This window comes from Heterocephalus glaber, unplaced genomic scaffold, assembly GCF_053883595.1.
Source record: "Heterocephalus glaber isolate CG9 unplaced genomic scaffold, H.glaber_assembly_v1.0 deba00001465, whole genome shotgun sequence".
NCBI lineage: Eukaryota > Metazoa > Chordata > Mammalia > Rodentia > Bathyergidae > Heterocephalus > Heterocephalus glaber.
Window position 1 is genome coordinate 18467480 of NW_028258312.1, and position 13796 is coordinate 18481275.

At 41.5% G+C, this 13796-nt stretch overlaps 1 protein-coding gene across 5 annotated transcripts in view; it reads right to left on the reverse strand.

Annotated features, from left to right (window-relative positions):
• Nucleotides 1-13796, reverse strand: part of Rhobtb3 (Rho related BTB domain containing 3) — a 70470-nt gene that overhangs the window by 32123 nt on the left and 24551 nt on the right. For all 5 annotated transcript variants that reach the window (XM_021255789.2, XM_021255787.2, XM_087180948.1 and 2 more), the window contains exons 6-8: nucleotides 12804-13172; nucleotides 6706-6818; nucleotides 3380-3500 (exon numbers count right to left, since the gene is read on the reverse strand). In XM_021255789.2, the coding sequence (XP_021111448.2) occupies nucleotides 3380-3500; nucleotides 6706-6818; nucleotides 12804-13172 (603 nt within the window). The remainder of the gene's footprint in view (nucleotides 1-3379; nucleotides 3501-6705; nucleotides 6819-12803; nucleotides 13173-13796) is intronic.

Here is a 13796-nt window from a genome sequence, read left to right on the forward strand (position 1 = left end):
TCCTCCCTTACCACTGGAGAAGCTGAGCCGACTGCCAATGTGACCACAACCAAGTGTGTTCAACCCTGCTCCATTCCATGCAGTGGGAGCTGGGACTCAGGCCCCAGGCTCAGCCTCCAGCACCCACCACCCTCCCGATTGGCCTCCCCTGCAGCTGTCAGTGGAGAAACTGTGGCCAGATCCTGCTTCTACCCATTCCTGTTCCTCTCTGCTCCCAATTTGGTTTTTGATCTGGGAAGACTGTGAAAAGGCTCACAGCAGCCACTGCACATTCTCAGGACAAGGAGCCCTTGAGTCCTTCTGATTCTGCCCATTCCTGACCCAGCCTTCCTGAACCTGTGGGGTGTGCACAGGTGCAACAAAAGAGAAGGTCAGTAGGTGAAATAATGGAAGAAAAGCAAGAACTCCGAGGAGAAAGGATGCTCTGTTTTCTTTTAATTAACACATAACATGCATTGTGTACTCATTCCTGTTGACACCCATTTCAGTAGGTTACACTGACGTAATGCTTGGTGTCAATGCATTCTATGCTAATTATAAGCAGGTGTTAATGTCTGCTATGCACATTTGGCAGCTATGCTATAGCACAACAGAGAAAAGGTGGGGATAGGAGTTAATTCCAAATCGGTGAAATCTATGATGGGGCCATAAATTCATATCGTGCTTACTTGGGAGGCTGCTCTCAAACTGTGCTACATAAATAACATCGCCGGCAGAGACAACTTTCTCCTCTCATTCGCTCATCACTAGGCAAAGTCTTCTTGAAGGGCATTTATGCTTCAGATTCTGATTCCCAATTTCAGGACCATTCATCTCATTACCAACAGCCACTTATTAAAGGCAAGTCGTTGTTCTGGGGACCATAGGGGACATAAAGATGTAATAACACAGATCCTTCCTTAGTGGACTGAGTTTTCTCCAAAACTAGAGCTATAGTTTATTTCTCATAATGTACACATACACATACACACACACACACACACACACACACACACACACAAACACACACAAATGAGTTTCTCCTTTGGAAATAAACCCAAGATTCTATCTGTATATAAATGTCTGAGAGGTTTGAAAACACCAAAAACTTCAATCAAGGAGACCTAGGTGACCAAAAAAAACACCCAAAAGACAAGAACGTCTGAGGACTAGAACCTGATTACGACCTAAGCCATCACCTATGCGACTATACTGACTGATTTGTATCAAATACTGTGTGTGTGGTAAGAAGAGGGCGGTCAGCTGGGCCACACGGGGATAGCAGTAAAGCAGACATACTGGATCTTGTAAGATTTCCCTCACCTTAAAATGGCTGCTACATAAAATGGCAGCCTTCTCCTTCCCATAATACCTTGCTTCCCACTTAAAAATATGGCTTCACCCGCCAAAAGACAACGTTCTTCTTTCCAACATGCCCCTCTTCCCGCCAAAAGAATAACCTGATACTTGCTACCTCCTAGCAACTAGTGATTTTACAGGCTCCTCCAATCCTTAGCCACTACTTCACTCAACCCCACCCCAGCTCCTCTAAGAAGCACTCCCTGTCCTGGCCATATTGCTCTCTCTCTTTTGTTTGGAGACAGCCCGGCAGATAGTCCCTACAATAAAGGCTTGTTGTGGTTCTGGTCTGGTCTTGATTTTCGGCTCTTTTACCTGACAGATCTGACTGAGACACTGCTCTCCTCCCTCACAAGGGAAGGCATTCCAAGCACTCACAGAGCCCAGGAGAGAGTGCACTAGAAGCGGAAGCTGCTCTTGTATGTTCACCACATGGCCTTCCCATCACTACCTCTTTCCTCTTAGGAAAAGCCCACCCTGGACTGTCAGAGTCCCTGGAATGGTTTGCCACTACCTTATCTTCAGCTTTTGAAGTCTGCTCAGCAGGAAGTCAAGCCTAAAACATGGCAACAGCTGAAGGACAGCCTTCCCTGCCCCACAGGAAGTCATGTGGAAAAGAGCACCAGGCACTTCTGCCAGAATACAGACACTGTTATTCCAACTTTCTAAAATAGATTTTTAAAAATCCATTTTGGAAAGATAGAAATAATTGTTTTATTTGTGAATCATATTTCTTCTCAACAATGGGTGTAGTCTTTTCTGTTGGAATGTGAAGCTTCTTAGATGATTCGTAAAAAATTATGTATCCTATATTTCTTTTATATGGACACACTGTACCAAGCACTTTTCGTAATCACTTTCAGCAAGAGATGTTTTTCCCCCTAGAAGCTAATAAGGAAATTCTGTAATCACCAGGGCCTTTGTTACTGACAAGACTTACTCCACCTATCATAAATAATTTATGGCAGCTGGCTTTAGATCTACATTTTGGGGTTTTATTTTAGCATCGGATAAATCAAGGTGTAATAGTGTTATGGGTTGAGTCAGAGTCAGCTTTAGGTTTCTCTAACATGATGAAGGGTTGGAGAAAGTATAACTTCTTGTTAGCTTTTTTCTTTCCAATCATTTTTTGTATATCTCAAGGTCACTCATACTGTCCCATCTTGAGTGTGCCCAGGGTCACACTGCAGAAGGTGCTGATGGTAGCTCTGGAAAGTACTTTGGAAAATTCCCAATTCCCTGTTTGTCTTGGCAAGTGACCAAGTATAAAAGCAAAATGAACCTTTCTTGGGAAAAATGTTTAAAAGTAAATGACTATGTCACCTGCTATACATTTCTACCCTAACATTAGAATTATATCTTCTTCTCTGTCACAGTCCCTCTAAAGTTCTACTTAATTTATTTGGAAGCAACTCATTCTACCCTTCCTGCATAATTGAAGGCATCTCACAACTCATTTTTAAGATTATGCTTTTAGTCTACTAAAGTGACAAAATTATCTATGTCAGTAATCAACAATGGGCATTACAACAGCTCATCTTTATTAAAATTAGATTAGCAGTACTTTCCCATGGAGATAAAAGCAGCTTTCAGTTGCTCTGCTGGTAGCAATTCTGAATGCTCGCTGTGAGAAATCAATGTAGCAATATCTGTGGGCATCTGGGGTAGGCCAGGCATAACCCTCAACTCACAGTTAGTTTCTTTCACTCAAATAAAGAGAGATAGGATCTGTTTTCAGATGAACAAAAAACTAGAATCTTAAAGAAATACACAAACAAAAAAATATATGTCAGATCACCCCATCCTTTGTTGATCCCCCAAAATTAATGAATTACACAGTAAGGGGAGGAGAAAAATATGAAGCAAAATATAAATAACTTTTTTTATTTTTATAAACTACTTCACTTCCCTGAATTTTGTTGAAATTCGGGTGCTATTAATCTGTCTTGCAACAGTCATTCTTTCACCCTAAGTATCAGAAACTGAGGAAAACAACAAGAAATAAAAATACAGAAGGAAGTTTGTGAAAATTGAGCCATACCTTGTATTTCGAAGACAACATCAGCAAGCATCGGTTTATTCAGGAAAAACTTGAGGGAAGTGTTATAAAACCACAGAGGTTTTCTGGCTTGGTAAGTTTTGCAATTCCTTAGGCAATTAATCTATAAGAAAAATAAAAAAGACAGACCCAAGGGGGAAGGTTGGCCAGTACCCTTTGATACGGTTTGAGAACCTGGAAACTGTAAACTCTTTGAAGAAATAATGACACCTACTCAGTGGCAAATCTGATGACAGCTTTCAAGGAAACTCACCCTCTGGCCCCACAGCTGCCACCATCAAAGAGCAGCACCCACCCCCCAGCATTAGCAGCAGCACAGGAGCTGGGCGAGAGCAAACTCTACCACACAGCTGAGAAGCTGCAGGACCCAGAGTTCCTGCACACAAGTCCAATCTCACACGAATACCTAATAAAATACATTTACACACACCTCCTGACTTCCTTGGCGGGGACTGAAACCAGAACTTTTGCACTGAGCTACTTTCCCCAGCCCTTTTTTACTTTGAGACAGGGTCTCACTAAACTGCTAAATTGCCCAGGCTGGGCTTGAACCTGTGATCTTTCTGCCTCAGCCTCTCAGAGTGCTAGGACTGATCATAAGTGTGTGCCACTATGCCAGGTTATCCCATCTGATTTTTCATTAAGAAAGTATATAGACAACAAGTTAATATGCAATTAAGAAAAATACATTATCTCCTTATCACACGTCCTTTTACTGCCTAGTAGCTCAACATTTTCTGCTAAAGGAATGAACACGAAAAAAAATACCTGAGTGTGATGGTAAACTGGCTCTTCTCCAGCTTAACTGTCAATCTTATAATGATCCCAGCTAGGTTTTCTATACCGAAGCCTAGAGAAAGCAGCAGCAGTCTCTGGCCTGGGAACACCTCTCCCCTCCCATCCTGTCGCTCCTGTTTGCTCCAGTGGGCAGCCTCTGGGGACAGAGCCTCTGTCCCTTTCAGGCTGTGGTGCTCTGCTTATCCTTGCTGTGGCCTTTCCAGATGTCCCTTGGCCCAGCCCTAGCAGTTGAGGGCAGCCTTCCTTTCCTCACCCTCCACCCATTTCTTTTCTTTATATTTACTCTAATTTATTTACAATGAGTAGGAGAAAAATGCAGGAACAATACTTGCAAGTAGAGTTGCCCACAAGATGAAGAAATAATAAGTCATTTTAAGTAGTATCTGGATTCATCAGGACTGTGACCTTATAATGAGGATCATTATTTTACTCCTTCCTGATGGCTCCACCCACTTCCCTGGCAGAATCTCAGAACCTCAGTCCTGGTCAGAACTCTGACCCTCTGCCTCACCAGCTAGGGAGATCAGAAAACTTTATCCCTAAGGAATAATCAGATATACTTTATCAATAAGAACAAATGACACCTGCTCCCCATTCTCAACTAATCTACTATGGTGGGAATTTTTAAATCTCTACAGGGAGAGGGATGATACTATTCTTCCCCACAAGGAAGAAGAAAACCACTCCAGAATGGTATTCAGGAGCAAGACAGAGAGGCAATCAGGATCATCCAAATCCTGGTCCTAGAAAGTACATGCTCAGAGCCTACACACAACATGCCACAACACACACTAAGTAACTGTGCGACAGTACATGAGTGACTGTCATCCAAAAAGGAGAGTAACAGTCAAAATCATCACAGGACTGGAGAGCTACCAAGGGCCGTAAGAATCATCTGGTTTATCCTTTATTTCACAGAAAGCTCAAAACCACAGACATAACCTGTGACAGACTCACAATTCAATCCGTACTTCCCGAGTCCCCACTCAGTGTTACCTCTGTGACATACTAGTAGATGGGACAGACTAGAACCCCAGAAAAGCCCAGGAGGAAGGGTGGAAGAATTCTTTCCTCCTCCTGTGTGAAAGAGGGATGTTTATTTCAGTATTATGGAGTCATCTGGCCCTAGACTTCCCCAAGGGGAGTTCATTTCATTTTCAGTACTCAAAAAAGAATATGTGCAGAATCAGACCCAAGGAAAGGCACAGCCTCAGAACAAAAGCAAAACTTTCTTCCTTTCCATTCGTACAAAGGTTATGAATGTGTATATTGTGAGTCATATGTAGATGTATACTATTTACGAGTATATGGTATATATGTATATAAATAGAGGAGAGAATAGGAACCTATATAAACAGATTCTTTTGTCACTTTTACTGTAAACTTGAGGAAACAAAACCAGAGAGAAGAAGGGCAGAAATTTGGTGAGAACACAGATGTATAGGACATGCATTTTCAGTGGTCAATAAATGAGTTAACCAGACTGTTTTGAAAACAGAATGTAGGTATATGTGCATAGTTTTGCAAAATGATTATTTGGTTGAATTGGATGGCAAGAGAGCTACTATCCTGCCATCTGGAAAACTGGACAGCTTTTGTGTACCTACGTCAATGAGTTATTGAATCAAAACAAAGATCTTGTCCCTTAATTTCATGTTACTTTGTTTAAAAAGTTAAAACTAGTTGGGAATTTTCATTAAATTTAAATGTAGTACAATTTATATTTTTGAACTTTTAATTTAAAAATATTAGTAACTTATGCTGTGTATTAATCTGTATAAAAACATTTGAAGGAATTACCTTTCCTGTAAATTTAATGTAAACCCACATTCTCGTACACACTGCATACAACTATCTTTTTTATTATAGTCTATGTGTTTATTACAGAATCTGAAACAAGAACATACTGGCTAAATTATGCAATATAGTCATCTTAGAATTTTAACAAATCTACTTTCAAAGACCCCACAGACTCTACAATCTAAGTTACTGGAGTTTTAATGTGTACATTTTATGGCTATAATCCAAGCGAAAAGATATTCTTATAGCCTTGACCCTAGTTTATAATTTGAATCTCTACTTGAGAGAATACTTAACTGTCCACCTGGTTAAATATATTTCTCAGAATTTTTGCCCTGTTCCTGAAACCTATTTGGACTTAAATTGTGAGGACGAGAAATCACTCCCTCCCAGAAGTTTAACTACAGCTGCACAAATCAAACAGCCCTTCAGTCCTGACATGGCCCTTGTATCGCAGAGGTCCGCTGGAACGTTTCAGAAGATGGAATTCACAAACAAGCAGTTTAAAGACATGACTCACACATATTTTAATTCTTACATAAAATAAAATCTAAGTGAGAAATAACGTGTGTTTCTATTTTAAAAACTTAAATGGGAAAATATACTTACAGAAAGCATTCCCATTTATGCATTATTTAACTCTTCTAATGACTAAATATATTTATCCCAGTAAATCAGCTATAACTCAAGAACCAAACAAATTAATTTACCTTTCCTGGTGTCTTTAAAATACACTTAACTTTCTCAATTACATTCGAAACATCTCCAGAATCTTTCAACTTCTTCCTGATATCGTCTTCCAATTCTTCCCACTGAAAAGCACCTGTAACAAATTAGCACATGTTAGAGTTTGCGGATACAGGAGGGGTGAGAAAAATAAATCTCTTACTAGACATCAATATCCCCCTTTCTAGGTATCTTCTCTTAATTTTTCTTCACCAAACATATATCCTTATAATTAAAGGATATATTTAACAACTCTCACATTTTCAACAGATAAGTTTGTCTTCCTTAAGTTATTTGTCAAAATCTGACAGTCTTCCCCCTGACCAGCCAATGCCTCTCTGAGACGCCTGGCAGCTAATAAGTGCACTAACCAGAATATGAGTTACCATGACAAGTGGCCCAACACCCAAGCTCTTTCCTTCCTCAGGGAAGAATGTAGGTGTGATCTTTCCCAACTCTGAACTCAATCCTACTGAAGGAGAGCAGTGACAACCATCGGGCAGCGGGGCTCTGCAGCTAGACAGAACATGTTGGTGGGTCAGACAGACCACTCTGCAAAACCAACCCCAGGAAGGCAGCAAGATCATTTCCCGATGAGCTACATGACCACGCCACGGAAGAAAATCACCCCACCTGGCCCTTCCCACCCTCTTCTTCACCCCAGCCCACTTCCAGCTGGCCCTTCCTAGGGTCCCTTCAGTCTACTCCCAGTCTGTCAACCTCTTTTCTGCTGTGTCTTATCAAACTCCAACTATATGATCAGGGAAATTTCACCTTCTCCCCAGTGCCCCTCTCAGTTGGCCCCCAGAAGCCTCCTAACTCACCTCCCTGCTCCCTAATGACTTTTTCCCCTTGGAATCTTTCCTATTACTCAATGCTGATAAGTTTCAAAGGCATGATTCTGATTATATTTTAAGAGATTTACCCATATCCATGCCATGACTTACAGAAAATCCTAACTCCTTAAAGTATAACTCCGAAAGTATAGTGTGGGGGCACAGACAGGAGACCCAGATTCTACTCTAGCTCTGCCATGAGTATAAGCCAGGTACGTCACCTCTCTGGGTAACTTCAGATGCTTCTTAACTGTTCCCAATCCATTTCTTCTGCTGAATAGTGAGGAATGGGGAGGCCATAGAGTCCATACATATTAAACCAATGAGATCGGGCAATTGCAGCCAACCTCTATTAAGCAGAAGCAAACCTGACCAGAAGGATCAGACTACTAATCCAGAGGCTCTTGAGCTCCTTGCTGCTAAGCACTGCAGAGCTTGCTGCACTTCCTGTGTCCTGGGGAGGCGGAGCCCTGATGTGCAGCATTTGCCATTTCTGTGGTGTCAAAACTCCTACCTCGGATACAGGGATGTTTTTATGCAGTGCAGAAAAGAGCATGCTACAGAATAATTCCAAGAATGGGAGAATGCAATGCAAAGTGAGCGAGAAAGCTCATTCCCACATATTTATCTACACTGGCAGCATTTCAGTATGTGATATAAAATTCTAAGGGCCATCTGCGACAGGAAGAGCGCAAAGCTACATTCTTGAGGCTCTTACAAATATTTCAATTCCTAACTATCTGAGATCATGTGACTCAGGAATTTGTAAGCACCAGACTGTATCAAGTATTGCAGGAATGTTAACAATAGTATCCACAGAAGGATTACTCCCCGAAAACCAGGAAACTGCAGGTCTCACTTTGCCAGTACTCCTTCTGCCTGAAGCACTAGACCTTAAATACTTACACATTAAACGGTGCTCTTTGTTTATCCAATGGAAAATTCACATATAGTTGGACTACCTCGATTGTGACTATTCCTTCAAAAACTTGATCAGGAAAATAAACTGAAGTCATATACATAGGTGTAAAAACCAGACTATTAAGCAGGTCCCTCTTAAATAAAGGACTAAATGCCCGTGGTGAGACAATATATACAAGATAACAACATATATAAATATATGTATATAAATATATAAAGATAACAAGAAAGTATGTCACTTAAAAATAATTAAGATGTTCCTTGTTATTTAGTTCTTTCTTTAGAAAGTGGGGGGAGAAGGCAGGAGATAGATTTATTGTGATTTTTTAGGCTGTGTCTGCTCAGGACAAACACTTCCTGGGCATGCCAGGCCACGGGCGTCCACCTTCGTGCAGCCGGTGTTCCACCAGCAGTGGGCTCCTTTCTTCCTCGGCCCGCACACTTCCGGGAAAGCACTGTAGAGCCGTGTCTCGACACTGTGCTTCGTTCAAACTTTAAAAATGTTCCCCCAAAAGGACTGAAGAGTCTCAGAGTGTAGATTTAAATTTCTGTTCAATTTGGTTAAAAAAAAAAGAAAAAATTAAAAAAAAAAAATAACTTCCACAAACGAGGACTAGAGGGAAAAATGCAAAACCTCATAATGTTCAGATATTTTCTTTTATTGTTCGTTTGGATTTTTTTGGTACCAGGGATTGAACTCGGGTCTTTGCGGTTGCGAGGCAGGCGGAGGAACCACTGAGCTAAATCCCTGGCCCGATATTTTCTTTTAATAGTGGGATTTTAATGGTGACTTTTTTGGTTTGCCTCTCTTAACAAATTTTATGCATTTTTCACATTTTTTCTAGACTGTGTAAATACAACTTTAATATCTCCTTTAAACAGAATTATATACAACTTTTGCTGGAGTCAGAGGTTTTTATGTGTGAATAATTAAAAAGCAATGAGCAGGTAAGTGTAGAACCAGTTGTCTCCCCTTCTCCTACAGCCCCAGGCAGGGCCTGCATCTGTCATACCTCACTCCTCCTGCGTGGGCTGGGATAGATGAGGGCAGCAGAAAGGCAAAGGCTCAGAGAGGGGACCCGAGGGAAGCTCTCCACACTTTCTGCTCTCGCCCCCCTCCCAAGTTCCTAAATCCCTACCTCCTGGCTCACTTGGTTCCCCCCATGGCTAAGCATCCACCTCCCCCACGTTGGCAGGGGACCCAGGAGGGCGCCGAGAACCCCGGCTCTGCATAGCTCGGCATCAGTGGGCCTGACAGCTCACCCCACGTTGACTCTGCGCCCTACGTGAAAACAGAGCCGCTATCCTAGGCCTCCACTGAATTCCAAGCCCTCATTTGCAGGCTGTGATGGATCCGCACTTCTTCCCAGAGTATCAACCATGAAAATGTGAGATCATTCAAAACACAGAAGCACGTGCGCCAGCCCAGGCCTCCTACAGTGTCGGAAGGCCTCCTACAGTGTCGGAATGTGCACATTAACAAGATCGCCTGGTGACTTGCAGCCACTCGGATGCACTGGCCTAGGCAAGGACGAGGGGCCAAGGCCATGCCACGCACACCCCAATGCCGGCCTCCCTGTGGATGTGGCCTGATGATGGGGCCTCCCGACCGGACTCCGGTCTTGCCTGCTCTTTCCCAGGCTCCCAGCATCACCAGAGACAGCTTTCTAAAGCCTGGTGTGGGCCGGGGCAGGAGCTCAATGCAGAGCACTTGGCAAGCGTGTTCGAGGGTCTGGGTTCCGTCCCAACCCCGTCCCTGGGAAGGGGGATCCTCTAGCAAGGCTTCTAGGAGGCAGGAACAGCACCGACAGGCCCTGCCTGACTCCTCCTACAAGCCATCACTCCCCCTCTGGGCTCTGGCTGGGAAACTGCCCATGGTCTTCAGAAGAGAGCAGTTCCAAGGGCTCCATTTTCATTAAAGTGAAGTTGAGCAGAGAGCATCAGAGAGAACACAAAAGACCTTATCACAGATAACTGACTCTGGGCAATGGGCTTGGGATGCAAGAACTTTCTCCCTCCCCCCCCCTCCCTCCCTCCCCTTTTTCCCATCTACATGCATTTATTTTGCAATTTAAAAAATCACTCTCAAAGAGAAAGTCAGGCAGGTTCGGTCACCACAGCCATTTTACTGTTATCATATAAAGAAGACGTGACTGACTTCAGAGTGTTCCTGTGCCTTTGAAAGGACTGAATGGACACTGTGGGAAACTTGCTGAATAATTCATAGAATTTCAGCAGTAAAATCATTGGAAAGTCAAACACATCTTCCTCACAGTTTCTTGTGCATGTCATTAAAAATATTTTTTCTTTTAACCTGTAAACATTTTGGTTTCTCAAAATCAGTCTTAAATTCTGAACTGTGAGAGTCTAAGTTTAAACATTAAAATCTGTAGTACTAAATGAAGACCTTAAGCAGTCTGGTTTATTCCTTTGATGGTCCCCAGATACGAGAACCTGCTCACAACTGAAACTCATGGGAAACGTGTACACTGGAGCCGTGTGCTGGATGTGAGCTTATTCAAGTTTTTTCCACAGACCTACCATCACATTCCCCAATATATATATATGTAATTCCATACAAATCTGCATGCTACAACTGTACTTTTTAAAACCATAATTCAAAATTTAATAAAATTACATAACCATAGCCCAAATGAAAATGTTAATAATCTTATTTTTAACATCAACCATTCCAATGAAAACTATCCAAATACATCATTCCAAGTGGAAAAAGAAAATTGAGAGGAAGAATTTTCAGAAAACTAATATTTAGGTGATGACTCCAAAAAGTATTTTTCATCCATTCTTTTCCATTCTTATAAGGGACACTTAGATGTGAGACCATTGATTCATTTGCTAAAATGACAGATGAGACATCTATTAGTTAGAATAGTTGTCACCGAGTTTTAAAAGGACAAGAAGAAAAAATAATCAGTAATCTGAATCTTAAAAAGATAAGGATGCAGTCAGGAAAAAGAGTAAGGTCTAGGATAGTCACAGCCAGATTTAACGAAATACCCTGATCTCCAGTTTCTGAACTGAATGCAATTTCCCTCCTCAATTTCCTCCAAAGTTAAACGTCAAACTAGAGAATGAGCAGCTACGTTTTAAGGTATAGACACTTGACTTCATCTTTACTTGCAAAATTTTCTTTAAACTGACAAATTTTATTTTATATTTTGGATTTTTAAAAAATAAAGTATGAATACACCTGCTCAGTAGGAGATTATCATTTTACAGATTTAAAACCAAAGCAAGTTAAGCACAGTAAGAGTACAAAAAGACGCTCCATATCATAATCATTACGAAAGTGCAAATCAAAACTACAATGAGATACTACCTAAAACCTATTAAGGTGGTGACTATCAAAAACTAGAAAATCACAGCTGTGGATGAGGATATGGAGAAACTGGAACCCCGTGCACAGAACGTGGTAGGAATGTAAAATGGTGAAGCCAGTATAAAAAAAAGAGTATTGGAAGTTCCTTAAAAAATTAAAAATACAATTACCATATGACCTATAAATTCTTCTTCTGGATATATATGAGGAAGAACTGCAAGCAAGGTCCCAAAAGGAATACATCTTTAACCATGCTAGTACCATAGCAGAATTATTCATAATAGTTTAAACACTGGAAGCAATCCAGATGTCCACAATGGATGGATGGATAATACAGTAGTCTACACATACAGTGGAATATTAGCCTTAAAATGGAAGGAAATGTGACATATACAGTAACTATGCTATGCGAAATAGGTCCAAAAAGCACAAATACTGTGTGTCTGTACTTACACAAGACACTTAAGAGTAGTCAAAATCACAGTGGATTTCGATGGTACACACCTACAATCCCAGCACTAAAGGAGGCTGAGGAAATCGAAAGTTCAAGCCCAGCCTGGCAACTTAATAGCTTAGCAAGACCCTGTCTCAAAATAAAAAATTTTAAAAGGCCTGGGGCTAAGCTCAGTGTGAAGGCTCTGGGTTCAGTCCTCAGTGCCCTCAGAAGAGCAGTCAAATCACAGAGACACAAGGCAGAACAGTGGCTGCCAGGGGCTTGTGGGAGCTACTGTTTCACGGAGACAGAGTTTCATTTTCGCAAGATAAAAAGTCACGGAGATGCCACTGTACAACAAGAATATATTTAACACAACTGGGCTGTACAATGGAAAATGGTCGGCATAGTAACATTTACATGTATTTTGCCACAATTTAAAATATTGCTTTTTTTCAGAAAAAGGCAACTACATTTGGAAGGAAGGCAGAAAACTTGGGCCACAGCACACCCCATTTTCGCTGAGTGTGTGAACACCACGGAACAAGGTACCTGAATAAATGAAGCGCAGGATGGCCGACAGGCAAGAGCAGAAGGCCACGTCCTTGACAACCACGTGCAGCGGCGGGTTGCCGGGGCAGGCCCGGCCAGTGCCTGGCGATGCAGTCGGATCCCGGTTTACAGCGAAGAGGTCCTGGCTGGTCCGGATGATGGTGGGGTCCTGAATGTCGGCGGGACTCTTCACATTGAAAAGCAGCATGAAGACATGGCTTACGGCGCAGAGCACGATCTTGTGGGCCTCTGCCACTCCCTGCAAGTCTGGGTGGTAGAACACCACGTCCACGCACTGGCAGCAGAACAGCAAGTTATTCAGGTCAGAGTTATAATGCGAAGCTTCAGCCTTTAACACAGGCATCTTTTCTGTATCAAAAAAGAAAATTTCCCGAAAGAGTTAAAGACATATTACAGTGATCCATGCACATCCGTGTTTATAGCAACACAACTCATAATAGCTAAATCTTGGCAGTGGCCTGTATGTCCATCAACAGATGAATGGATAAAAAAAATGTGGTATTTATACACAATGGAATACTATTTAGCCATAAAAAGGGCGAATTTGAGTCATTTGTAGGAAAATGAATGCATCTTGAGACGATAATGTTAAGTGAAGTAAACCAGATGCGCAAGCTTAAATATCACATGATTTCTCTTATATGAGAAACCCAAAGCAGAAATAAAGAGCAAAATAAATGATAATAGGAAACAGGGAGATGGATATTTTGCAAACAAGACAGGGATCATGAGGTAGATGAAGAGGGAAGGGAGGGGAGGAGAAGTAGATAAAAAAAGAATTAAGGTGTGTTATGTTACATGTACGAACTCCCCGCTAGGAATGTAGACATTATGTACAGCAAACATGTACTAATATAAATTAAAATTTAAATAAAAAAGAAAATAAAAGTAATAAATTTCTTTTGAGGTCTGTAGACCCAATAATTTCAGATCTACTTTAAATACAGTAGAATATTTTTACATAATACGAGG